This window comes from Pelophylax lessonae (genome assembly GCF_965119305.1).
Source record: "Pelophylax lessonae genome assembly, chromosome: 9".
NCBI classification, from domain to species: domain Eukaryota; kingdom Metazoa; phylum Chordata; class Amphibia; order Anura; family Ranidae; genus Pelophylax; species Pelophylax lessonae.
This window is the reverse complement of record NC_138776.1, coordinates 263,630,104-263,657,340: the sequence shown is the minus strand read 5'-3', so window position 1 is coordinate 263,657,340 and position 27,237 is coordinate 263,630,104. Positions and strand designations below refer to the sequence as shown.

General features: G+C 44.2%; 5 protein-coding genes across 6 annotated transcripts in view; 2 read left to right on the top strand and 3 right to left on the bottom strand.

The window, feature by feature from the left end:
- The window catches only part of LOC309564430 (uncharacterized protein), a gene marked incomplete at its 5' end in the record, with an annotated part of 504,148 nt that overhangs the window by 253,434 nt on the left and 223,477 nt on the right, over window positions 1-27,237 (bottom strand). The gene's annotated exons all lie outside the window — the stretch shown is intronic.
- Window positions 1-27,237, top strand: part of LOC309563902 (uncharacterized protein) — a gene marked incomplete at its 3' end in the record, with an annotated part of 281,290 nt that overhangs the window by 109,169 nt on the left and 144,884 nt on the right.
- Window positions 1-27,237, bottom strand: part of LOC309562808 (uncharacterized protein) — a 400,807-nt gene that overhangs the window by 257,291 nt on the left and 116,279 nt on the right. The window lies entirely within an intron of this gene.
- LOC309562643 (uncharacterized protein) overlaps window positions 1-27,237 on the bottom strand; it is a 361,535-nt gene that overhangs the window by 271,421 nt on the left and 62,877 nt on the right. The window lies entirely within an intron of this gene.
- Window positions 717-27,153, top strand: LOC309563907 (uncharacterized protein; the record flags this gene model as incomplete). The annotated part of the gene is made up of 5 exons (XM_082268540.1): window positions 717-777; window positions 894-985; window positions 19,364-19,456; window positions 19,586-19,724; window positions 27,020-27,153. The coding sequence occupies exons 1-5, from the start codon at window positions 744-746 to the stop codon at window positions 27,151-27,153; spliced, it is 492 nt and encodes a 163-aa protein (XP_082124666.1). The 5' UTR covers window positions 717-743.

The following is a 27,237-nucleotide window of genomic DNA, read 5'->3' as shown; positions in this document are numbered from 1 at the left end:
CCCCAACTCTTCACCCAGACCCAATGCTGCCACCTTGCTTTCTCTCACTTGTCACATGACATCACTCTTATCTCTAATAATAAAACACAGACCTGACCAGAGAGGTGAGAAGGATTCTGGGAGGTCACATGACATTTTTTTTTTTTTTTAAATCAAAATTTTATATTTTATTAATTTTCAAAAACAGAAAATACATATCTATAATCTTACTAAAACCCTTACCCAAGAAAGCCTTCTCCCCAGATCCCTCCCACTTCCCATTCCACTCGGTATTTGTCATCTAGTCGTCTATTTTACCACCTCCCTTTCTTCTTAATCTACCGATATTCCACCCTCATACTCTAATCTGTCCAGATTTCTAAATATTTACTCGTCTTCTTGAACTCTGCCCACTTAACCAACTAGTCTTCCAGTCTGCTTCTCATGTATTCCATATTGTATATTCAACTCTTTTATACCAATCTCTAATTATAAGACTTTCTAAGTTTTAGACAATTTTTTGGAATTGCCCCCTTTGCTCCCTAATTTGGGACTATCGTGCTTTTATACAGTTTTTTTGATTTACCAGTTTTGTGAAATAAGCAAACCTATGGGTCATTAGTAATATCTACACCTGTAATTTCCTCAATGTATTGTTGAACCTCCTGCCTTATCCCTATTAATAAAACACAGACCTGACCGGAGAGGTGAGGAGGATTCTCAGAAGATTCTTATAAGGATACAAGGATCTCTACAAGGACGTCATGATGGCGAATCAGCCGCCCCTCCCATCACCGGGTAAGAGGAGACTTTATTGTAAAGGAGAGAGCAGTACGGAGGCTCCACCTAGATCCCCCATCATCTGATAAACACATAGAAACAATGTATTCAGTCAGTGTGTGTGTTTCCTACAGATGGATCCAGTAATGGGAACCCACCAGAGAGATGTCCCCGTCCTCTGTATTCCCGGGATTCCACACAGGAAGATCACACCATCCCCCACCATCATCAGGTAGGTGAAGATGGAAGTCGAGATCGTAAAAAGTGATCTGACTGTATGAAAATATATTCCACTTTTAGGTATAAGGTTATTTGTGCTCACATTTTAAAGAAATCATTCCCCCGCTATTTTGTTTGTTTAGAATGAAAATCTGATAGATATAAAAGATGAGGTTAAAGAGGAAGAAGAGACGTATGTGAGGGGTGATCAGCAGTTCAGGGAAGAGGTTGGGATGATGGACAAAGTTAAAGAGGAGGAATCTTCTCCAGACATCAGCACAGGTGAGTGATGGCCACTGAATACAAAAACTGTTTGGGTATATGGATTGATGTTTGAGGATCTGTAAACCCATTTCTACAAAGACGTCATGATGGAGAATCAGCCGCCCCTCACATCACCGGGTAAGAGGAGACTTTATTGTAAAGGAGAGAGCAGTACGGAGGGTCCACCTAGATCCCCCATCATCTGATAAACACATAGAAACAATGTATTCAGTCAGTGTGTGTGTTTCCTACAGATGGATCCAGTAATGGGAACCCACCAGAGAGATGTCCCCGTCCTCTGTATTCCCGGGATTCCACACAGGAAGATCACACCATCCCGTATGTGAGGGGTGATCAGCATTTTACAGAGGAGGTTGGGATGATGGACGCAGTTAAAGAGGAAGAAACTTCTCCAGATATCAGCTCGGGTAATTATACAAGAATGGGTTAAAGCTTACTTAGTGATGTTTGGTTGGGGGGTATCATTGATCTGGTTAGTTGTCATAGTTTGGTGTTGTGATTGCACCCAGTTCCACCACAGATCTCTTTTTAAACTTTAAAATGCTCGACCAACATATGACTCCTAAAAAAATACTTTTTTTTTTTTAAAATACCTTCCCACATCTCCATTCCTCAATATAACGTAATTTTCCAGACAAATGAGGAGGAGATACTGTACACCATATGAAAGGTCCATCTCCATTCCTCAATATAACGTCATGTTCCCAACAAATGAGGAGGAGATACTGTACACCATATGAAAGGTCCATCTCCATTTCTCATTGTAACGTCATATTCCAAACAATAACATTGTCATCATTTCAATAGCATTATTACTTAGTGATGTTTGGTTGGGTAAGGTTGTATCATTGATTCATGTCAGATTTTTTTTTTTTTTTCATTTCTTTTATTTATATAAAAGACAACTTCCAGGCATAATAAACATAATACATGTATGTGTATATGTGTATATATATATATATATATATATATATATACACACTATACACATATATATATGAACATATACACATGTATATGTATACCCCTAAACCCGAAATCTGCATAGTGGGGTAACCCTTGCATGGCAGAGTCAGGTCACCCTAAACTCCGGTCACCCTGACATGACAGAGTGGGGTCACCCTGGCATGGCAGAGTCAGGTCACCCTAAACTCCGGTCACCCTGACACGACAGAGTGGGGTCACCCTGGCATGGCAGAGTCAGGTCACCCTAAACTCCGGTCACCCTGACATGACAGAGTGGGGTCACCCTGGCATGGCACAGGCAGGTCACCCTAAACTCCGGTCACCCTGACATGACAGAGTGGGGTCACCCTGGCATGGCACAGGCAGGTCACCCTGACATGGGAGCTGCATGACCCCACTCTGCCATGTCAGGGTGACCAGACTTTGTAGCTGCCATGCCAGAGTGACCCAACTCTGTATATTTTGGGTTTGGGGTATATACCCCTAACCCAAAATCAAAAGGTTTGAGACATGGCCAATAATACCGGGGTGGGACACACACATGTGCATAGGTGTTCTATTGTGTGGGTGAAGAAGGAAAATTCAACAAATGCATATGAACAAATAGAATTTTTTATTTATAAAAACACATTAAACAAAATGTAATAACGTAAAACGCATAAACAAAATGTAATAACTTAAAACGCATTATATAATGATATATATATCCAATAATAATATATAGAAAAAAATCAGCTTTCTAGAAACCCACTGCTCTCTGTGCCACTGCTCACTCTACTCTGACTCTTCTATCACATGTAAATTGCTCAAAAACACAATTCTGTTGCATTGTGGGTGCTTGGGAGGGTCTCCTGATGTGTTTTGCAAAAAAACGCCTCTGAACGCGAACGCCGATAGACGCGCCTGAACGTGTCCGAACGCGGCATGGCAAACGCGGCACAACAGGCGTTTTTTCCGGCGTTCAAGTTCCAGCGTTCAAATGACTTTTACAAACGTCTCGTGTACATGGACCCTAAAGCTCATTCCCTCTTAGCTAAGAATGGGGGTTGGTAAGTCCCCTGGGGTGTGATCAGTAATGCATAGGTCGTTGATAATACCTGTGTCAGTATTCTGTCTTGAGAGCAATGTTCTTCGAAGGGTGTAAGTTGTGTGTTGCGTTCACTGGGAGGTGGCAATGAGTTTAAGAAATTATGGAGTTGCAATGCCCTCCAGAAATCTAGACGGTAGGGTACCGAGGAGTCCATGAGGTCTTTGAGTGCAGGCCAACTAGATGATGTTTAAAAATGGGAGGCTTGGAAATAGCCTGACTCCATCAATGTCCTGGTTTTATCTTGGTAGCCCGGGGTAAACTGGGGATTCCCCAGTATGGGTGTCAGCGGCAAGTGTATTGGGGGAAGTGGAAGTTGTGTGAATAATTTAGAGCAGGTTCTTATCATGTGACCTATGAGGGGATGGTGTCTTATGGAGTCTGGTAGTGAATGGTGGCACGATGGAGCTCTATGAAGGGGTATGTCGCATTGGGCCTGTTCTAATCTGGGCCAAAGCTTCGCTTTACCATGATGACATCAGTCTGAGTCTCCCCAATTGTGTAGCCTGACAGTACTTGCATAAGTCTGGCACTGCCAGTCCACCTAGTCGCTTGGGAGGCAAGAGTAGTCTCCTACATAGCCTAGGTTGCTTATGAGCCCAGATAAAATCCACTAGTAGTGTGTCCTCTTGTTTGAAGTAACGCGAAGGGATGAATATCGGAAGTGCTTGAAAGAGGTATAGGAACTTGGGGAGTATGCACATTTTAATAATGTTGCATCTCCCAAACCATGAATGGAGACCAGATTTCGATTTATCTTATAGAATATGGACATTCTTTAGGAGGGGAAGAAAGTTGAGCGTGAAGATGGGTGAAAATTTTGGTGGTATGAGAGTGCCCAGGTATTTCAGCGCTGAGTTCATCCATTTTAGCTTAAAATTCAGTCGCAGTTGGTGGAGGAGGGGGTTTGATAAGCCTACTCCCATAGCTTCAGATTTACTAAAGTTGATATTTAGATTGGACAGAGTGCCATATGCCTCAAACTCGTGAAGAAGATTCGGTAGAGAAATTATAGGATTCATGAGGGAAAATAACATGTCGTCTGGATACACTGATATTTTCTGCTGGGTCACCCCAACAGTCATGCCTGAGATATCCGGGTGGAGGAGTATTCTACATAAAAAGGATTCTAGTGATAATACGAAGAGTAAGGGTGACCGAGGGCACCCCTGTCTTGTCCCATTCCTAATTGTGAAGTAGTCCGATAAGACACTGTTTGCCTTAACTTGGGCGGCAGAGGCAGAATAGATCTGTGAGATCCAATTTAGCATGGTGTTGCCGATGCCCACATGTCGAAGTACTGCACACATAAAATGCAGATTTACTCAATCAAATACCTTCTCTGTGTCTGTGCTTAGGAGGACACAGGGTGTGCGGGTCTTGGTGGCTACATGTAGGAGGTTGAGGACCTTGGTTGTGTTATCCTGTGCCCCACGTGTAGGCACAAATCCAACTTGATCCAAATGAATCAGTTGCGTCAGATGTTGTTGGATCATAGTTGCTAGGATTTTGGTGAACAGTTTAAGATCGACATTTAGCAAGGAAATCGGTCGATAGCTACCACAGGAGGTGAGATCTTTTCCCTCTTTAGGGATGACTGAAATGTGAGCTTGTAAAGTCTCCTTGGGGGATATATGTCCCAGAGCCCCATGTATTAAACATATCAACCATAAACTGTCCAAGTGACGGCAAGAGTGTTTTATAATATTGGATGGTAAACCCATCCGGTCTCTGGGCCTTCCCCACTTTTTAACCACCTATGGCCTGTTTTAGTTCAGCCAAGGTGATGGGATCCTCTAGGGATTTACTGTCAGTGTTGGACAACCAGGGCATCCATAAAGAGAGCAGGTATTCCTCTGTATGGGTCTGTTGGGGGTTGGGGTATGTAAGATATAGAGTGAGGCATAGAAGAATTTAAATTCTTGTGTGATATGTCTAGGAAATGTGGCTTTTTGACCTGTGCGGGAGATAATAGGTTTCTTCTTGGAGGGATCTAGCCAATAGTCTGCCACACTTATTTCCCGACTCATATGACATTTTACGACAAATTTGCATGGCTGCCTTGGCTTTGTAAAGTAAAGGTCATTAATTTCCCTACGTAGAGTCATAAGTTCTACCTCTGAGGAGAAGGACAGAGCATGTTTGTGATGGGACTCCAACACATGTAAAGCTTGGAGTAAGGAGTCTAGTTGTGCTGTACGCTGTTTTTTGATCCAGGAGCCATGCTTTATGAGCACCCCACGAATCACTGCCTTGTGTGCCTCCCAAATAATTCCAAGGTCAGTATCTGCAATGGTGTTAGTCTGAAAGAAATGGTCTAATTCTCTACATCTGTCAAAACAGTCTCATCTTGGAGTAGGCTTTCATTTAGTCTCCACATCCGGGTTCTGGACCATCGAAAGTCTGTTAGTGTGTAAGAAAGTATAACAGGGGCATGGTCGGACCATGTAATAGAACCTATTAAAGAGTCAGGGATCGCGTGTAATTGACAATGCGGCATCAACAAAATAGTCTATACGAGAGTATAGTTGGTGAGGTGAGGAATAGAAAGAATAGTCTCGTTCTCCGGGATGCATCAGGCGCCAAACCTCTATCAAGTGTGCACTATGGAGGGACTTTGCAATACGTTTGCGGACGCCAGGGGGGGACAGAGGAGGATCCCAGAGATGTATCCTCCGAAGGAATCAGAGGGATATTAAATCTCCCCCAATAATTAGTTGACCCTCAGAGAACTCCAGGAGCTTCTCCATACCTCTAGTAATGAACTCATCCTGCTGGCTGTTGGGAGCATAATAGGTGGTCAAAGTCACTCTGACGTCACCAACATTGTCCTTCAGAAACAGAAATCGGCCATTGGGGTCTTTTAGAATATGTGCGCAGTGTCCATGGTACCGTACTAGAAAAAATGATAGAGGCTCCTTTTGATTTAGCCTCCGGGTTAGTAGAGCGGTAGGCCAAGGGGAAAAACCGGTTCTTAAATAGTGGAAGCTTGTCATCCCTGAAGTGGGTCTCCTGTACAAAGGTGATATCAATTTTAGATCGTTTAACAAAATTTGCCTCTTTTCCGGGACGTTAAGTCCCTTAGCATTGATCGAGAGGATCCTGATGTTATCCATGTGTTAAGAAGGGCGAGGGGAAGGTTGGGAAGTGAGTTTAGGAAGAGGTAGGGGAGGGTAAGTAGTAGGGGGCAAAGGGGGGTGGGGGTATGAAGAGAATTGAGATAAAAAGAGGGGAGACAAAGATGGTATGAGAGAGGAAAGTCAGGCAAGCAAAGAATATGAGAGAGTGAAAGAGAAGGGGGAAATCCCACAGAGAGAAGCCTCAATTTACTAAGAGATAGCAAAAAAAATGCTAAGACGCTCACCAGCAAGGAGCCGGATGAATGAGCGTGTGTCTATGTGGGGTTGTGGTTGGAAAGAGCCAAGGGACCACATTGAGGGTATCTTTGACGCTGACAGTGTGTTTGCTGGGTTTGGTGGAGGAAATGGCACCTCTTGGAGCACAAAGAATTTTATTGTCGGTTACTCTGTTCTATGCGGGCAAGGCTATTCTTCTACATTGGAGGAAGACCGAAGTGCCATCGGTGGAGTATTGGAAGTCACCAGTGAACAAGATGCTGCCGTTTTACGAAGCCACATACCTGAATAGAGGATGCGTTATATGGCAGGGTTGGACTGAGAGGCCATCTACTCTTCTCGGAGGTGATTGTGGTCTGCCACCGGTGAAGGTGATGGTCACCTTAGAGGGGTGAGTTGAGGTCCCCTGATACTTAGGGAGGTAACAAATGACGTCTATGCCTAGCAGACAACAAGCAGTGGTGAGAGGGTGGGGGAGGTTGGCGTATGGACCTGGGTGAGAGTCTGTGTGGGGGAGGCACTGCCGCGTTGAGGTTCTCCTGGGAGGTTCTCCTTTTGCATTTTCCTATAAATATTGTAGTACATGAGCATTGCACTGAGGTTGGGGGGGATGGGGAGTTGTTTTGGTTGCCTTGTTTGTTTTTTTTGTGATTAAAAATCAATAAAAATTAATTTTCAAAAAAAAAAAAAAAAGCTGAGTCCATGGAATGAATAAACAGTAGGGAACGGGATAAGGCGCAGGCCAAGGAGATGTTGGGGGAGTGGGTGGAGTCAGTGAGATGTTGGGGGAGTGGGCGGAGTCAGTGGAGGTGGGGAATGGAAACATGCAGGAGTGACTATATATGAAGGTTACGATCGCTGTGTCTATGACTGTACAAAGCGGAAATATTGTGTACCGAATGGAATGGACTTTTCTTTCTTTATAATAAAACTTTTTCTGATTTAAAAAAAAACACTCAGAAAAGATGAGTAGGGAAAATGTCAGTGGCCTCCACCTGTAAAACCATTCCTGTTTTGGAGGTCGTCTCATTGTTGCCCATCTAGTGCACCTGTTGGTAACAACCCCCTCTGCTACTTCACTGACCAGATGAATATCCCAGGAGTTTCCCTGACTTGATGCTATACGCTGATTATAAAGTGTTGAGCAGTGTATATGAGTGTGGAAAACTCTTGGTAATTTTTCTTGTCTTCTGACAGACGGACTCTGTGGTGGGAATAGAAGGACATCGGAGGAAGATGTGACTACAGAAGATAATGACATGGCATCTTCTCCAGAAGTAAATCCCGTTCCTCATAATATACATGACAGACCTCACCATTGGATGAGATCATTGGATATGTCTAATTCTGAGGAATCTCCTGATACTTCACATAGTCCTCTAATATATGACAGTGCCGACGGGTGCGGGAAACCATCTCATCTCAGGGAATCTTCTTTACACTATAAAGGGGTTCATAAAGGAGAGAATTCATTGTCATGTTCAGAGTGCGGGAAATGTTTTGAACAGAAAAGTAGCCTTCTTAGCCATCAGAAAATACACACAGGTGAGCATCCCTATTCATGTTCAGAGTGCGGGAAAGGTTTTAAACAGAAAAGAAGCCTTGTTAGACATCAGGTAATACACGCAGCTGAGCGTCCCTATTCATGTTCAGAGTGCGGGAAATATTTTAGTCAAAAAGCACACCTTCTTCAGCACCAGAGCATTCACACAGGTGAGCGTCCCTATTCATGTTCAGAGTGCGGGAAATGTTTCAATCGTAAAAGAAGTCTTCTTCAGCACCAGAGAATACACACAGGGGAGCAACCTTTTTCATGTTCTGAATGCGGGAAATGTTTTAATCAAAAGGTAAACCTTCTTAGGCACCAGAGAATTCACACAGGTGAGCGTCCCTATTCATGTTCAGAGTGCGGGAAATGTTTTAAGCACAACAAAAGCCTTCTTAGCCATCACAGAACACACACAGGTGAGCGTCCCTATTTATGTTCAGAGTGCGATAAAAGTTTTAGTCATAAAGAAAGCCTTCTTAAACATCAGAGAATACACACAGGTGAGCGTCCCTATTCATGTTCAAAGTGCGGGAAATGTTTCAGTGATAAACTAGTCCTTATTAGGCATCAGATAATGCACACAGGTGAGCTTCTCTATCCATGTTCAGAGTGTGGGAAATGTTTCAATCATAAAGTAAGCCTTCTTATCCATCAGAGAATACACACAGGTGAGCGTCCCTATTCATGTTCAGAGTGCGGGAAAAGTTTTAAAAATAAAGTAAGCCTTCTTAACCATCAAAGAATACACAAAGGTGAGCGTCCCTATTCATGTTCAGAGTGCGGGAAATGTTTTAAGGATAAAAGAAACCTTCTTAGCCATCAGAGAATACACACAGGTGAGCGTCCCTATTCATGTTCAGATTGCGGAAAATGTTTTAAGAATAAAGGAAATCTTCTTAGCCATCAGAGAATACACACAGGTGAGCGTCCCTATTCATGTTCAGAGTGCGGGAAATGTTTTAGGGATAAAGTAAGCCTTCTTAGCCATCAGAGAATACACACAGGTGAGCGTCCGTATTCATGTTTAGAGTGCGGGAAATGTTTCAAGGATAAAGTAGTCCTTATTAGGCATCAGAGAATACACACAGGAGAGCGTCCCTATTCATGTTCAGAGTGTGGGAAATATTTTAATAAAAAAGGAAACCTTCTTAGGCATCAGAGAATACACACATGTGAGCGTCCCTATTCATGTTCAGAGTGTGGGAAATGTTTTACTCATGAAGTAAGCCTTCTTAGCCATCAAAAGAATACATGCTGTTGAACGTCCCTATTCATGTGCCAAGTGTGGGAAATGTTTTAATCACAAAAGAAACCTTTTTGTATAATGTAAAAAAATGTTAGCCCGAGAATCGTGATCTTTTTTCCAAGCAAAAAAATGTGATTCTCATTTTATCCAGAATCGTGCAGCTCTATATTGAAGTTTGCGTCAGCACAAGTCAGGTACAAGTATTTTGTGACATGGGCAAGCCGAGGCAACCCCTATTTCCTTCTTATTCATTGAAGGGCACAGGAGTCTGGAGACTGTTGGGTTATACTGAAGAATTTGAACACTGGCGTACAAAGAAACAATTTGGGCCAACATGCCTCAGTTGTTCGTCTCCTAGGAAGAGCCATGTCTCTGAACTGGTGGACTTATCCTTTAAAGAACCCTTTCTGACCGTACATGAGGGCAAGATGGTTATGAGACCTAGAACATCCTTCCTAAGGTAGTTTCAGGCTTCACATCTTTCTGCTCTTTTTCCAGTTCATCAAAGGGATCTTTCCCTCCATTGCCTGTATGTTGTTTGTGCTGTTTGAGATTCTCACAGCCCCTACTACAATCCGAAAACCTTTCTCTTTGTCATTCTGACCCTGTCCCTGTATTGTGAACCTGCTTCTTGTTCCTATATTTTTCAGTAGCTCAGACAAACTACCACACAAAATTATGTTCTTGGGGATTAGTTTCTATCTTTTTCTGCAAAGGAGCAGTAAGTGTTTTTTGGGCTTTTTAGCGTCGAGCAACTGTTTTCCAAATTGCAAGTGGTCGCCTAGTCATCTGTTCACTTTTTGCTCCAGGTTTTACCATGGGGATGTTTAGGCCTCATCTGATGGTGTAAGGTCCTTCAGGTACCTCTTTGAGCTGCAGGCAGTCCTTAGGCCTGTTCGTGTTTTGTTTCTTTTACCTACCCCTCTGCTTTTGGACATTAAGATAGACTCTAAATTACTGTGTCCCTCAATGAACAAGAAAGCAAATGGGATTTGTGTACTTACTGTAAGTCCTTTCTTGGGGTTACATAGTTATGCTTCACCATAAAATTGAGATGTGCTCAGAGCAGGAGGGGTCATACTGTGCTGGCCCAAACTTTTGTTTGGCAGTGTCCAGATCCTCCTGTAGGTGACGGTAAAACCCAATACTTTTTGAATTCTTGTGTCCCTCCATGAACTCCAAGTATTGATTTTATGGCAGGTACAAAGATCAAATTTATTTTTCGCATGATATATTGCATCAAACAAAAATTGCTATCACATTCAAACATTATTGCCAAACCCAATCTGAAAATACTGCCTGGTTGTCATTCTGATATAGCCAAACAATTTGCCTTCCAGTGGGATTCGCTATTTTAGCTTCCTTATCTTTCTCATAGCAGGTGTACTTTTAAGTTTTTTAAAAAGGTTGACAGACTTGCTTTTTAGGTCTCTAAGGTCTGCTCTCAGTCCTCTCTTAAGTTACTGGAGTCATTACTGGTTATAACTTTCTATCATGTTTAGGTATCATCTACCCTTGTGACCTTTTTAAATCAGAAGGACAAACTGCCTTCATTTCTGGTATGATGCATAATGGATTACATGCCCTTGGTACCAGCTGGGCCTGCTCCACTGTGATGGACATGTGCTAGGTTGGTGCTGGTCTTTCTGCTGGGGGTGAGACTCGCTCTTATTGTGTGGTTGTGTTTTATTTTTTTATTATTATTTTGGGAAATGTACAGTGTTCCATTATGTGGGTCGGGAAGTTCCTGTTTAATATATTTTGTGAAAACATTTAAGGATGTGAAAAATCCAAATAAAAACTTCTTTTAAAAATGAAAAAAAAAAAAAAAGAAACCTTCTTAGTCATAAGAAGATTCAGAGGGGTGAGCTTCCCTGTTAATGTTCAGAGTGTGGGAAATGTTTTAATCATAAAGGAAACCTTCTTAGCCTTTAGAGAATACAAACGGGTGAGCTTCCCTATTCATGTTCAGAGTGCGGGAAATGTTTTGCGTTTAAATGTTTACTTGTTAGACACTGGAAAGTTCTTACAGGCGAGCGTCTCTAATCTGGTGCAGAGTGCGGGAAATGTTTAACTAAGAAAAAACACCTACTTACACACAGGTAAGCGCCCTTTTTAATGTTACGAGTGCGGGAAATGTTTTCCAAACAAAGGTTTATTTTTTAGAAACCATAAAGTTCATACAGGCGAGCGTCCTATTTCATGTTCAGAGTGCGGGAAATGTTTCACCCCTTATGTACATTTTAAACAGCAAAGAATTCACTTATATTAGAGGCTCCGATTTCGTGTTCAGAGTGCGGGAAAGTTTAAAAATAAAGGAAATATAATGAAACATCAGAGTGCACCCCCTGCTGGTACTACGGGAAATGGATGCTGGATTGTAACGGGTGGAACTGTTTAGTCCATAAACAAATGTGAAACCACCACAGTCCACTCGGGGTTGGTTTACACCCGCATCGCCCTCTGACCCGCTGTGGGGTTGGCAGGCAGCTGGGAGCCCTTATGTTAACCCTGTAAAGCCCACGCCAGTACGCCGCAACCGTATGCATCGGGGCTGTTGCGGCACAACCCCATTCAGTTGAATAGCATTGCCCAATGTGACCGGGGGGTGTGAGGCTTGCAGAAGCCGCAAATTGCAGTGCCATGTGTACCACCCCATCCGGCTGCCATTTAAGCTTAAGGGGGTGGTAAAATCATGACTAAACTCTCTACCTTTACCAATCCCTCCCCACATGAGGCAACAGGCGGGAAATCATGACAATACATGGGGCAACAAGTGAGCAATTAAGACAAAACATGGGGCAACAAGTGAGCAATCATCACAATACATGGGATAATAAGTGGGCAATCCTGACAATATATGGGGCATAAAACCAATGAAAATGGTGGCACTCCAACAGGTTATAGCGATGATATTTATTGCAGACAGTCAATACGGGATACAGAAAGGTGGACGCGTTTCACACGTAATATCGTGCTTGTTCACCACGGTGTGCGCACCTGTTGGTAATACATGGGGGCAACAAGTGGGCATTCATGACAATACGTGGGGCAGCAGACAAACAATTCTGACAATACATTCTTTTTGTGTTCTACTTATAAATATGTATATAGATCTAACATACTGGATGGAAAAAGATCACTGTAACATGCATTAACCCACAGCAGCCAATCAGGATTTATCTTTCACTGGTGAACCTTCTTAGAAGGGGGGTAAGTTGAGACCTTGCATTGATTATAGGGTCCTCAATCGCATCACGGTCAAGAATGCATACCTGATGATTGGTTGCTTCATTTTTTTGCTTCTTTTGATTTATTGAAGTAGCCGGATTTTTATTGGTCCAACCAATGTATGATTATTAATCCATTTGACACATTTGTTAATTCTATTATAAAAGATTTAAGCTTTATTTTATTCATATCATTTACTGTGTGGTAATCGCTTATTCTGATCTTGTCCAATAAAAACTCTTCGTACAATATTCTGTGCCGAGTCTTCTTTTTTACCAATGATTAGATGATCGGTGATTGGAATGTGATCAGTTCATAGAGATCATCCATTGGGGTTTTATTAGTGAGATGGAGAGTGGAGAAGGCACCACATTGACAGCCATTGGAGGCCCTTTCTAAAGCCCTAAACTTTTTGGCAACCGGTCTATGACATTAGTCTTCCAAACTCTATCTCACTGAGCTAAGGCCAGAAGAGTTCCAGGAGTTCTTCTCTGTCCACAGTTCCCAAACCAAAAGGAGACATCCACCACATCTTCAATCTTAAGGCCCTAAATGTCCTCAGCTGGGCCCAGGAGTTCCCCATGTAATCCACCAGGTCATAGCCTCTCTCTTTATCAGGGAGACTTTTTTCTTTGACTGCCCAACATACATGTACTGCGGTAGGGCGGCCGTTCTGCGCAAAACCACATACCTGTCCGTCATCTGCTTTTCTGGGTCTGGGGCGTGCCCAGCTCCCGCTGGACACAGCGGGAGCAAATCAGTGGATCCAGCGGACACGGTATCCGTCGGTACCCAGTGATCATTCCTGAGAGAGGCGGAGCAGTTGTCTGCCAATGTAAACAAGGCAGATCGCCGTTCTGTTAGTAGGGAAGATGGAGATCCTGTCTTTCTGCTAATGGAGGAAGGAGATACTGGCGCACAGAGTTTATATATATATATGTAGCGCGCCCCCCACAGGGGCTGCTGAGTATGTTCGTTTCCTTCACACTCTCTTGACCCTGAGGCACCTCCAACCCGCTTGACACTATGGGTTCTGACATGATAGTTCAGAGAAACAACAATGACACTTGAATAACAATATATCAGTTACTGGTTAAGGAAATGAACAGATATAGTTTCAACACAACAGGAAATATGAGTGTAAAGAACCAAAGTGAGATTCTGAATCTTAAAGTGGAGTTCCACCCATTTTTGGAACTTTAGATCTTTGTAATCCCCTTTAAAATGGCTTTTACCAATGGAAACTCTCATTGAGTTGTATTGAGAGGAGGCGGGGCGGAGGCTGGGCAGAGAACAGCCTTAATACATTCATACAATGCAATTCAATGAGAGGAGGCGGGGCAGGCACGGCTCAGTACAGATACAGCTACTGCAAGTAGAATACATCCCAGCAGACACTGCGGATCGCCGAATGACGTCATCGCCGATCGGACCAGGAAGTGAGGAGAGGAGGAATAAAGCCAAAATTAAGGTATTTACTAGCAAAAAAAAAAAAAAAAAGTTTCCATTGGTAAAAGCCATTTTAAAGGGGATTACATACAGCTATGTATTCCAACCTATTAAAAATGGGTGGAACTCCGCTTTAAAGTCCCAGAATAACTGAGTGGCCCAAGACTCAGAATCTCATACACCAATAATGTCAGCTACAACTAGATATAACAATATCTAACTGAAGAAGTATATGAATATAATAATGATTCAATTCCTCTTATAAATGTGTGAGAGTGACAAATCAGACGTTTGACTCTATATTAACTGTAGATAAAACAGTTGGATCTGACTAACTCAGCTGCATGGATATATCTCAAGAGAATCCATATCAATATTAAATATAGCCTGAAAGAGTGCACTCTATCACCTATAGGGGGCCCCCTTTCCTATGAATTAAATGAGTCTCTTCCTGGGCATGGCCTTGCTGATCTTCCCCAGCAGTAGGAGCTCTAATCATTCCGTGAATGATATTTGTAATCCAAAGGGAAAAAGGGGTATTTGTAATCCAGGCTCTGTCTACAATGAAGTCAGTATAAACCACTGTATGTGTACAGATGAGGCCTCCCGGTTCGCCAAGCACTATGAAAGATCAGGAGTGTCCCATGGCAACCGCTCCACTACAATAAAGTCCTCTCTGTGTCTCTGCTGCATCACACGCCCTTTCACTGTGTCCGTGAGCTGCTGTGCTCACTACAATTAGGTATCTCTCACCCAATCCTCTGACACTCCGCTCCGACAGTACTCCGCACCAGGTTGGTCACCTCTCTGTAACATCCACCACCTCTCCAAGGTGTCTCCGCACTAGGCCACAGCCTCTACTCACTCTGCTCTCCACAGCGGTTCTCTGGCACATCCACAACGCACACAGTCCCCGAGGCAAGAGAGTGAACATCCGACTCCGCCCCTTATTTATAGACTCTCCCATAATCCCCCACGGAACTCGCATCTATCTGGGAGGATAGTTCCTTCCTGCCCACTTTGCACAGTCTTCATCCTCCACTGGACTATATATTCCACAATCCAACACGCCACTCTTCAGGAGAACCTCAAAATAAGCACCAAATTTAAAGGAACAGTATATCAGCCTTAAAGCGGAGTTCCGGCCACAACATTTTTTTTTCAATAAAAATACCCCCGGGACAGTCAGGGCTAGTACATTCCACAATGGATAGCCTCTGTACTGTCCCAGGTCGCACTTACCTGCAAGAAGAAATACTCTTCTCCAGCGTTGCCATCTCAGATGTGGGCAGCTGAAGCCAGCTCGATCCTCTTCTGTGTCCTCTTCCATGTCCTCTTCTCCCAGAATGCGCCTGCACCGGCCCCGCTCGTCACTTCCGGTGCACCGGAAGTGACGAGCGGGGCCGGTGCTGGCGCATTTGATTCATGGGAGCGATGACGTTCAGCTCCCAGGAATCATTGCAAACCGGAAGTGACGGCGCGGGCCGCGGCCGCCGAGGGAGGAAGTGGAAGAAAGGTGAGTATATTTTTCTACAATAACAAGGTAAGTAAAAAAAAAAAAAAAAAACAACCGTAACTATCCATTTCTTTTTCAGGTGACAAAGGTGATTATGTCAATTTTGTGGCCGGAACTCCACTTTAACTATGCTGGTAGCGATTTCTTCACTTGGCTACATCCTCCCCCCACTTGAATGTCTTTGGTCCCCAAAGATGATGGGACTCCTAAGTGGACGACTCCATTGAGATATAAAGTACCCCAGAATTAAAATGAACAGCAGTTTTGTGTGGAACTAATAGCAGCTAACAAGTGGTCAATAAATGCAAGTCACTCTCACAATAGGCCAACAAGAAATCAGTGGCCAACCTAATAGTGTCAGTGGGTGGAATAAGATGGTCTTCCTTGGGAATCCCAACAGAAGAGGCAGTTACTTGTGTGGGGCATTACAATTTGTTCTTCAGAACTCTCTCTTGGGTATCATACGTCAGACGCTTTGGCGGGTGTATTTCCCTTCGTAGCCTTAATGACACCCCATCTCTGAGTTCAGATTCACTTTCCAACCCTTGAGAGCTACAACTAGGTTGAGACTCCTCACGCTCCTCAGAAGGGCCCATTGACTCCTCTGTGTCTTGTACAATTGAACTGCTGTCTTCCTCCTGAACCCTGCACGTGGTATCCTCCTGCACCCTATATGTAGAATCCTCCTGCACCCTGCATGTAGCACCAGCATACAGAGGGCACACTGACCACAAGCATACAGGGGCACACTGACCACCAGCATACAGGGGGCTCACTGACCACCAGCATACAGGGGGCACACTGACCACCAGCATACAGGGGCACACTGACCACAAGCATACAGGGGCACACTGACCACCAGCATGCAGGGGACACACTGACCACCAGCATACAGGGGGCTCACTGACCACCAGCATACAGGGGGCACACTGACCACCAGCATACAGGGGCACACTGACCACCAGCATACAGGGGCACACTGACCACCAGCATACAGGGGCACACCGACCACCAATATGCAAGGCCACTGGTTACCTGTCCACAGGGGACATAACAAATCAAGTAAAACAACTACCATGCAAAAAAAAAAACCCCAAAAGCAATAAGAGAATCTTGTTAGCTGGTTCCCTCATCTAATGTGCAACAATAAAAAAAAAAAAATGCAGCACTGCCCTACACTTCATTAAGAAATATCGCAGAGCTGCAATGTGCAAATAGTGGTGACCCCCCCGCCCCTCCCATATATAATCATAATAAATAGTACAATTAATGTGCATATTTTACATTTTATTTTGATTATATATCGGGTGTTTCACCACTATTTGCACATTGCAGCTCTGCAGTATTTCTTACCTTTTGCAGAGAGGGTGACACCATCACTCCTGCCCGGATTGGATTTGAATTTAGCTGTGCCCAGCCCATTCCCCCCCCCCCCCCCATCCAAGTTATTCCTCTATCTTATCTTCCTAACATTTGGTAGTCCTATCCCAAAAAATTCTAAAAAGTATCTTTATCTTTTTTTTTTTCGGAGGCGGGGCTACCCAAATGTATGCTGCCATGGAGTCCATCAGGAAAGGAAAATTAAGGTAAGTATTTGATATAAATTTTCCGTTATCATACAATCATTCCATAAACACATCCCACATACACCGCATAGATCATTTCAAGGAAATATGCTTATAAAATAGTTTACCATTTGCCAAATAAAAAAAAAATATGTCCCTGGATTTAATTTAAAAAATCTGGTCACCTTACAATATGGTCTACAAGGTGGTGACCTGACTTCTCTCAGATGGAACGCACAGACAGGAAGTGATGAGAAACAGACCGGTGTTCCGAGAGAATAACCTACCCCGTGAGAAATGCCTACCCTCGTCACTTCCTGTCAGGAACAGCTGAGCAGCGCAGCAGTGCGCATGCTCACAGCCCCGGTGACGTAATTGAACAGCTGAGGAGCTGACAAGTGTGCATGCTCGGAGGATATGAAATTTTGACGGTAGTGTGTGTATCGTTACACGGCATGAGATGTTGCGGTGGTTACATTAAAACAGCTCGGCCGCAACATGAGTCATCTCCGCTCCTACCACTGTCACTTCCCTGAACTCGGCTAGTAAATGTAAAAGCGGCGGCGGGTGTATGAAATGTAAATCACGGAGATCTCGGCTCCGTGATGCGCTTTTACATTTAGTAGCCAACATCAGGGAAGTGACAGGGGTAGGAGCGGAGATGACTCATATTGCAGCCGAGCTGTTTTAATGTAACCACCGCAACAGCTGAGGCGGTGTAACGTTAGACACACTGCTGTGAAAAATCCATACCCTCCGTGCATGCGCACTAATCAGCTCCTCAGCTGTTCAATGACGTAGTGCTGACGTAGGTGCACCGGAAGTGACGAGGGTAGGCATTTCTCACGGGTAGGTTTTTTTTTATGTAAGATACTGACAGGAAGTGATGTGAGATACTGACAGGAAGTGATGTAGGTCCACAGAGGAAGTGATGTCAGCTATAAATAGGAATTTCAGAGGTGAGTCGGGAGAAAGTAGAGAGGAGACGTAGCTGGAAGTGGCAGCAGAGGAGGTAATAAGATATTACTATAACTTTAATTACATAAAGAAAATGTCCTCCTTCCATTTTTATGCCGGGGGAACAGAAACAGAGGAACGCATAACACTGAGAATCAGATTGCAGTCCCCCGGTGAAATCACAGTAGGATGAGCAGCAAAACTTCCTCCAGCTCTCCTGTAGCGCCCTCACCAAGCAGAGCTGAGGTACTCATAATCTATCTGGGAAAGAGGCAGAGCTCGGGGTGACCCCGACACTCACCTCTGGAAATTTTCAGCAGCTTTCCTCCCTCGTCACTACTAACATTAATCCCATCCTCTGCCCCAACACCCACTGGGCCCCCACTCCTCACCCCCCATCTAACACCGCTGTCCCCCATTCCTCATCCCCATCTAAGACCACTGTCCCCCATTCCTCACCCCTATCTAACACTGCTGTTCACCATTCCTCACCCCCCATCTAACACCACTGTCCCCTGATCCTCACCCCCCATCTAACACTGCTTTCCACCATTCCTCACCTCCCATCTATCACCCCTGTTCCCTACTTCTCATTCCTCATCCAACACTGTTGTTCCCCTCTCCTCACCCCCCTTCCCACACTGCTCACCTATATTCCACAACCCCCACTCCACTGTTGTCCCCCACTCCCCGTCAAATATGGGGTGTGAGGAGTGGAGATCTGCAATGTTGAATAAGGGAATTCAACATTGCAGATCTCATTCTCCACTCCTCACACCCCATATTTGACGCTTCTGTCCCCCACTCTTCACCCAGATCCAATGCTGCCACCTTGCTTTCTCTCGCGTCTCTCATGATATCGCTATTAATAAAGCACAGACCTGATCGGAGAGGTGAGGAGGATTCTGTGAGGTCACATGACATCACTCTTATTTCTATCAGTAAAACACAGACCTGACCAGAGAGGTGAGGAGGATTCTCAGAAGATTCTTAGAAGGACACAAGGATCTCTACAAGGAATTCATGATGGAGAATCAGCCGCCCCTCACATCACCGGGTAAGAGGAGACTTTATTGTAAAGGAGAGAGTAGTACGGAGGGTCCACCTAGATCCCCCATCATCTGATAAACACATAGAAACAATGTATTCAGTCAGTGTGTGTGTTTCCTACAGATGGATCCAGTAATGGGAACCCACCAGAGAGATCTCCCTGTCCTCTGTATTCCCAGGATTCCACACAGGAAGGTCTCACCATCCCTCACCATCATCAGGTAGGTGAAGATGAATGTCAAGATCGTAAAAGTGATCTGACTGTATGAAATTATATTCCACTTTTAGGTATAAGGTTATTTGAGCTCACATTTTAAAGAAATCATTCCCCCGCTATTTTGTTTGTTTAGAATGAAAATCTGATAGATATAAAAGATGAGGTTAAAGAGGAAGAAGAGACGTATGTGAGGGGTGATCAGCAGTCCAGGGAAGAGGTTGGGATGATGGACAAAGTTAAAGTGGAGGAATCTTCTCTAGACATCAGCACAGGTGAGTGATGGCCACTAAATACAAAAACTGTTTGGGTATATGGATTGATGTTTGAGGATCTGTAGATCCACTTCTACAAAGACGTCATGATGGAGAATCAGCCGCCCCTCACATCACCGGGTAAGAGGAGACTTTATTGTAAAGGAGAGAGCAGTACGGAGGCTCCACCTAGATCCCCCATCATCTGATAAACACATAGAAACAATGTATTCAGTCAGTGTGTGTGTTTCCTACAGATGGATCCAGTAATGGGAACCCACCAGAGAGATGTCCCCGTCCTCTGTATTCCCGGGATTCTACACAGGAAGATCACACCATCCCTCACCATCATCAGGTAGGGGAATGTGAATGTCGAGATCGTAAAAGTGATCTGACTGTATGAAAATATATTCCACTTTTAGGTAAAAGGTTATTTGTGCTCACATTTTAAAGAAACCATTCCCTGCTATTTTTTGTTTGTTTAGAATGAAAATCTGATAGATATAAAAGATGAGGTTAAAGAGGAAGAAGAGACGTATGTGAGGGGTGATCAGCAGTTCAGGGAAGAGGTTGGGATGATGGACAAAGTTAAAGAGGAGGAATCTTCTCCAGACATCAGCACAGGTGAGTGATGGCCACTAAATACAAAAACTGTTCAGGTATATGGATTGATGTTTGAGGATTTGTAGACCCATTTCTGCAAGGACGTCATGATGGAGAATAAACCGCTTCTCACATCACAGCGGGTAAGAGGAGACTTTATTGTAAAGGAGAGAGCAGTACGGAGGATCCACCTAGATCCCCCATCATCTGATAAACACATAGAAACAATGTATTCAGTCAGTGTGTGTGCTTCCTACAGATGGATCCAGTATTGGGAACCCACCAGAGAGATGTTCCCTTCCTCTGTATTCCCGAGATTCCACACAGGCCAACAAAGAAGAGATACAAGAGGATGATGATGAGGATTATGTAGTGGAGGAGGCAACGTTTCGAAAAGGACATAGGAAGCAGTACCAGGATACCATGGTGGAGTCATCCAGTTACAGAAACCCACCAGAGAGATGTCCCCGTCCTCTGTATTCCCGGAATTCCACACAGGAAGATCACACCATCCCGTATTTGAGGGGGAATCAGCAGTTTACAGAGGAGGTTGGGATGATGGACGCAGTTAAAAAGGAAGAAACTTCTCCAGATATCAGCTTGGGTAATTATGCAATAATGGTTTAAAGCTTACTTAGTAATATTTGGTTGGGTGGTATCATTGCTCTGGTTAGTTATCAAAGTTTGGTGTTGTGATTGCACCCAGTTCCACGACAGATCTCTTTTTAAACTTTAAAATGCTCGACCAACATATATGACTCCTGAAAAATACTTTTTTTTTTTTTTTTAAATTACCTTCCCACATTTCCATTCCTCAATATAAAGTCATTTTCCAGACAAATGGGGAGGAGATACTGTACACCAAATTAAAGGTCCATCTCTATTCTTCAATATAATGTCATGTTCCAACAAATGAGGAGATACTGTACACCATTGGAAAGATCCATCTCCATTTCTCATTGTAACGTCATATTCCAAACAATAACATTGTCATCATTTCAATTGCATTATTACTTAGTGATGTTTGGTTGGGTAAGGTTGTATAATTGATCCATGTCAAATCTCTTTTTTTTTCAATTCTTTTATTTATATGAAAGTCAACTTCCAGGCATAATAAACAGTAACATTCCTTATAGAACATATGCTGAGACAGTGTATTACAACATTGAAGACAATTCAGTCATACGTTTGAGATCTACATCGGTTCTACAATTCCTCTAATGGGAGGAGTTATGCAGGACTAGAAAGTACCCGGAGTTGCTTGTTCCAGTTTCGCATAACGTATAGAAGAAGAAGGAAGGAGTGAAATGAATAAGTAGTAGAAAGAGAGAGGGAAGTAAAAAAAACCTAGAGAGAGGCAGAAGAGGATAAGTAGGTTGGATGAGGGGGGAAGGGAAGGAGGGGTGGAGGGGGGGGGGGGGGGTTAGCATTGGTAAAGCTATGGCCCTACATCAGCAATACTTTCCACCAATATTTTAGAGCTCCCCAAACTCAACATGAGGTCTCTTTAGTATTGCCACCCTTAATTAAAGAGCAGCCTTCATCAGAGGGGACAGATATATTCCATTGACCCCAGGTTTTGGTATATCGTTCATGTTGGGGACGTGTTGAGAGAACAAGGTTTTTTCATTCTATTTATTTCTTGAACCTTTTTGAGCCACATGCCAACAGTCAGGGTCTGTGGGTTTTTTCATTTAAGAGGGATGCACATTTTAGCAGCATTTAGAAGGTGACGAATGACAGAATGTTTATAGGTCTGGGCCGGGATGTTAATGGCATGGAGAAGGAAGAGAGCAGGGTCATTGGGGAGCGGTCGGTTTATAAACCTCTGAGACATTTCACGTACTGTCTTCCAGAACTCCGCTAGTTTAGGACACGACCAAAAATCATGTAGGAGTGTCCCCCGGCCCTTCCTGGCATCTCCAGCACTGATCAGTGAGTGTGGGGAAGAACCTGCTCAACCTTGACGGCGTGCGGTATCACCTTGTTAGGAGTTTGAAGTTGGTTTCTTGTATTTACATGCAAATGGATGATATAAATGGAATGATGTGATTTTGTTGGTCTGGATTAAAGTTACAGTCTAAATCCTGTTCCCTCTTAGCTAAGAATGGGGGTTGGTAAGTCCCCTGGGGTGTGATCAGTAATGCATAGGTCGTGGATAATACCTGTGTCAGTATTCTGTCTTGAGAGCAATGTTCTTCGAAGGGTGTAAGTTGTGTGTTGCATTCACTGGGAGGTGGCAATGAGTTTAAGAAATTATGGAGTTGCAATGCCCTCCAGACGGTAGGCTCCAGAGGAGTCCATGAGGTCTGTGAGTGCAGGCCAACTAGATGATGTTGAAAAATGGGAGGCTTGGAAATAGCCTGACTCCATCAAGGTCCTGAATGTTTTATCTTGGTAGCCCGGGGTAAACTGGGGATTCCCCAGTATAGGTGTCAGTGGCGAGTGTGTCGGGGAAAGTGAAAGTTGTGTGAATAATTTAGAGCAGGTTCTTATTGTGTGACCTATGAGGGGATGGCATCTTATGGAGTCTGGTAGTGAATGGTGGGTGGCACGATGAAGCTCTATGGACGGGTATGTTGCATTGGGCTGGTTCTAGTCTGGGCCAAAGCTTCGCTTCACCATGACGACACCAGTCTGAGTCTCCCCAATTGTGTAGCCTGACAGTACATGCATAAGTCTGGTACTGCCAATCCACCTGGTCATTTAGGAAGCGAGAGTAGTCTCCTACATAGCCTAGGTCGCTTATGTGCCCAGATAAAATCCACTAGTAGGGTGTCATCTTGTTTAAAGTAATGCGAAGGGATGAATATCGGAAGTGTTTGAAAGAGGAATAGGAACTTAGGGAGTATGCACATTTTAATAATGTTGCATCTCCCAAACCATAAATGGAGATCAGATTTCGATTTATCTTATAGAATGTGGACTTTCTTTAGGAGGGGAAGAAAGTACAGGGTGAAGATGGGTGAAAATTTTGGTGGTATGAGAGTGCCCAGGTATTTCAGTGCTGAGTTAATCCATTTTAGCTTAAAATTCAGTCGCAGTTGGTGGAGGAGGTGGTTTGTCAAGCCTACTCCCATAGCTTCAGATTTAGTATAAAAGTTGATTTTTAGATTGGACAGAGTGTCATATGCCTCAAACTCGTGAAGAAGATTCAGTAGAGAAATTATCAGATTTATGAGGGAAAATAACATGTCTTCTGGATACGCTGATATTTTCTGCTGGGGAACCCCAACAGTCATGCCTGAGATATCCGGGTGGAGGCGTATTCTACATAAAAAGGATTCTAGTGATAATACGAAGAGTAAGGGTGACAGAGGGCACCCCTGTCTTGTCCCATTCCTAATTGTGAAGTAGTCCCGTAAGACACTGTTTGCCTTAACCTGTGCAGCAGGGGCAGAATAGATCTGTGAAATCCAATTTTTAGCATGGTGTTGCCAAAGCCCACATGTCGAAGTACTGCAAACATAAAACGCTGATTTACTCAATCAAAGGCCTTCTCTGTGTCTGTGCTTAGGAGGACACAGGGTGTGCGGGTCTTGGTGGCTACATGTAGGAGGTTGAGGACTATGGTTGTGTTATCCCTTGCCTCACATGTAGGCACAAATTCAACTTGATCCAAATGGATCAGTTGCGTCAGCTGTTGTTGGATCCTAGTTGCTAGGATTTTGGTGAAGATCGACATTTAGCAAGGAAATGGATCGGTAGCTACTACAGAAGGTGAGATCTTTTCCCTCTTTAGAGATGACTGAAATGTGAGCTTGTAAAGTCTCCTTGGGGGATATATGTCCCAGAGCCCCATGTATTAAACATGTCAACCATAAACTGTCCAAGTGACGGCAAGAGTGTTTTATAATATTGGATGGTAAACCCATCCGGTCTCTGGGCCTTCCCCACTTTTTAACCAACTATTGCCTGTTTTAGTTCAGCCAAGGTGATGGGATCCTCTAGGGTATTCCTCTATTTGAGTCTGTTGGGGGTTGGGGTTTGTAAGTTATAGAGCGAGGCATAGAAGAATTTAAATTCTTGTGTGATATGTCTAGGTAACGTGGCTTTTTGACCTTTGTGGGAGATAATGTTTCTTTTCGGAGGGATCTAGCCAATAGTCTGTCACACTTATTTCCCAACTCATATGACATTTTATGACAAATTTGCATGGCTGCCATAGCTTTGTAAAGTAAAAGGTCATTAATTTGCCTACGTAGAGTCATAAGTTCTACCTCTGAGGAGAGTGACAGAGCGTGTTTGTGATGGGACTCCAACGCATGCAAAGCTTTGAGTATGGAGTCTAGTTGTGCTGTACACTGTTTTTTGATCCAGGATCCATACTTAATGATCACCCCACAAATCACTGCCTTGTGTGCCTCCCAAATGATTCCAGGGTTAGTATCATCAACAGTCTCATCTTGGAGTAGGCTTTCATTTAGTTTCCACATCTGGGTTCTGGACCATCGAAAGTATAACAGGGCCATGGCCGAACCATGTAATAGAACCTATTAAAGAGTCACGAATCGCGTGTAATTGACAATGCGGCATCAAGAAATATTCTATACGAGAGTATAGTTGGTGAGGTGAGGAATAGAAAGAATAGTCTCGTTCTTCGGGATGCATCAGGCGCCAAACATCTATCAAGTGTGCACTATGGAGGGACTTTGCAATACGTTTGCGGATGCCAGGGGGGACAGAGGAGGATCCAAGAGATGTATCCTCCGAAGGCATCAGAGGGATATTAAAAATATTAAAATCTCCCCCAATAGTTAGTTGACCCTAAGAGAACTCCAGGAGCTTCTCCATACCTCTTCTCCATACCTCTAGTCATGCTGGCTGCTGGGAGCATAATAGGTGGTCAAAGTCACTCTGACGTCACCAACATTGTCCTTCAGAAACAGAAATCGGCCATTGGGGTCTTTTAGAATATGCGCACAGTGTCCATGGTACCGTACTAGAAGAAATGATAGAGGCTCTTTTTGATTTAGCCTCCGGGTTAGTAGAGTGGTAGGCCAAGGGGAAAAACCGGTTCTTAAATAGTGGAAGCTTGTCATCCCTGAAGTGGGTCTCCTGTACAAAGGTGATATCAATTTTAGATCGTTTAACAAAATTACCCCTTTTTTCCGGGACGTTAAGTCCCTTAGCATTGATCGAGAGGATCCTGATGTTATCCATGTGTTAAGAAGGGCGAGGGGAAGGTTGGGAAGTGAGGTTAGGAAGAGGTAGGGGAGGGTAAGTACTAGGGGGCAAAGGGGGGGGTGGGGGTATGAAGAGAATGGAGATAAAAAGAGGGGAGGCAAAGATGGTGTGAGAGAGGAAGAAAGGAAAGTCAGGCAAGCAAAGAATATGAGAGGGTGAAAGAGAAGGGGGCAATCCCACAGAGAGAGGCCTCAATTTACTAAGAGATAGCAAAAAAAATGCTAAGACGCTCACCAGCAAGGAGCCGGATGAATGAGCTAGTGCCTATGTGGGGTTGTGGTTGGAGAGAGTCAAGGGAGGCCCCCCCCCCCCGAGCCTTCTTAACCCCCCCCCCCCCCCCCGAGCCTTCTTGAATAAATGAAAGGTATATAAGGTGTAGCACTGCCCCCTAGAGGAATTTTCACATTTTAAGGATTTCCTTGGGTTACCTGTAGCAACTGCTTGCAGAACTTGCAGAAATCTTAACACTTTATGTTCTTAGCTCAGTCAATGATCAGTCTAGGGGTAGATGTTTTTGTGGTTTTATTTCATATTGGGATAGGAGAAGGGATGAGTGGGATACTCCAACTGTTGAACAATTCACAATTCAGAGGACTTCTAGCTTGAGAATGCGGCAAGGCCGCTACTTCATCCTGCCACTTGTATGAAGCTGAGGTAAGTGTTCCTATTTGTGTTTCTCTTCAGGGTACTACCCCAGTACCCCCTTTCTATGCACTTGCTGACACTCGTTCACTGGCTACACACTCCGGAGTGGTCCCCTTCCTGGGCAGAACCCTGGGAAAGAATCTTCTGTACTCACGATACTGTTTTTCCAGATTCTCACAGTGCCCCAACTCCTCCAGTCAGCTCTCCTGGACCTCTGTGTTCAGCCTCACAGCACTGGCTCACCAGGCCGACTGCCTGTGACCATCACCCACTGCTGCAGAGGAGGAGGCAGCCACCACCCTCCTTCCGGGACTTTTCTTCCCGCCAAAAGACCTCTACCTCATGTGCCTCTGACTTTTTATACCCTGCCCCACAATGCACTGAGACAACCCATCTGTGCCAATCCCTGGGCCTGTATCAAAAGCCTGTGTGTCATTGGCCAGGTTTCCTCCAGCATCCAATGTGCCTCCCTATTGGATCAGCTGGGGACACTCCCTTAGACCAGATGAATCACACACTGGGCACACTGAGCAGACCTAACTCACAGATCCTGATCCCTGATAAGCAGAGTGCAATATAGAATTTACCTGCTGCTCCTCTGATAGGCAGACAAAACTATACTCCCTTTCTAGCACCTGACTAGGAGGGTGCTACATCTTTAAAAGACGTGGATGTCCGGGTAATATTGAAAAGTTGTGGGACATGTGGTTGGATACCCCTGGCCTTGGTCCACAAGAATTAACACTTCAAAGATTAGTCCTAGGACCACATTGAGGGTACCTTTGATGCTGACAGTGTGTTTGCTGGGTTTGGTGGAGGAAATGGCACCTCTTGGAGCACAAAGAATTTTATTGTCGGTTACTCTGTTCTATGCGGGCAAGGCAATTCTTCTACATTGGAGGAAGACCGAAGCGCCATCGGTGGAGTATTGGAAGTCACCAGTGAACAAGATGCTGCCGTTTTACAAAGCCACATCCCTGAACAGAGGATGCGTTATATGGCAGGGTTGGACTGAGAGGCCATCTACTCTTCTCGGAGGTGATTGTGGTCTGCCACCGGTGAAGGTGACGGTCACCTTAGAGGGGTGAGTTGAGGTCCC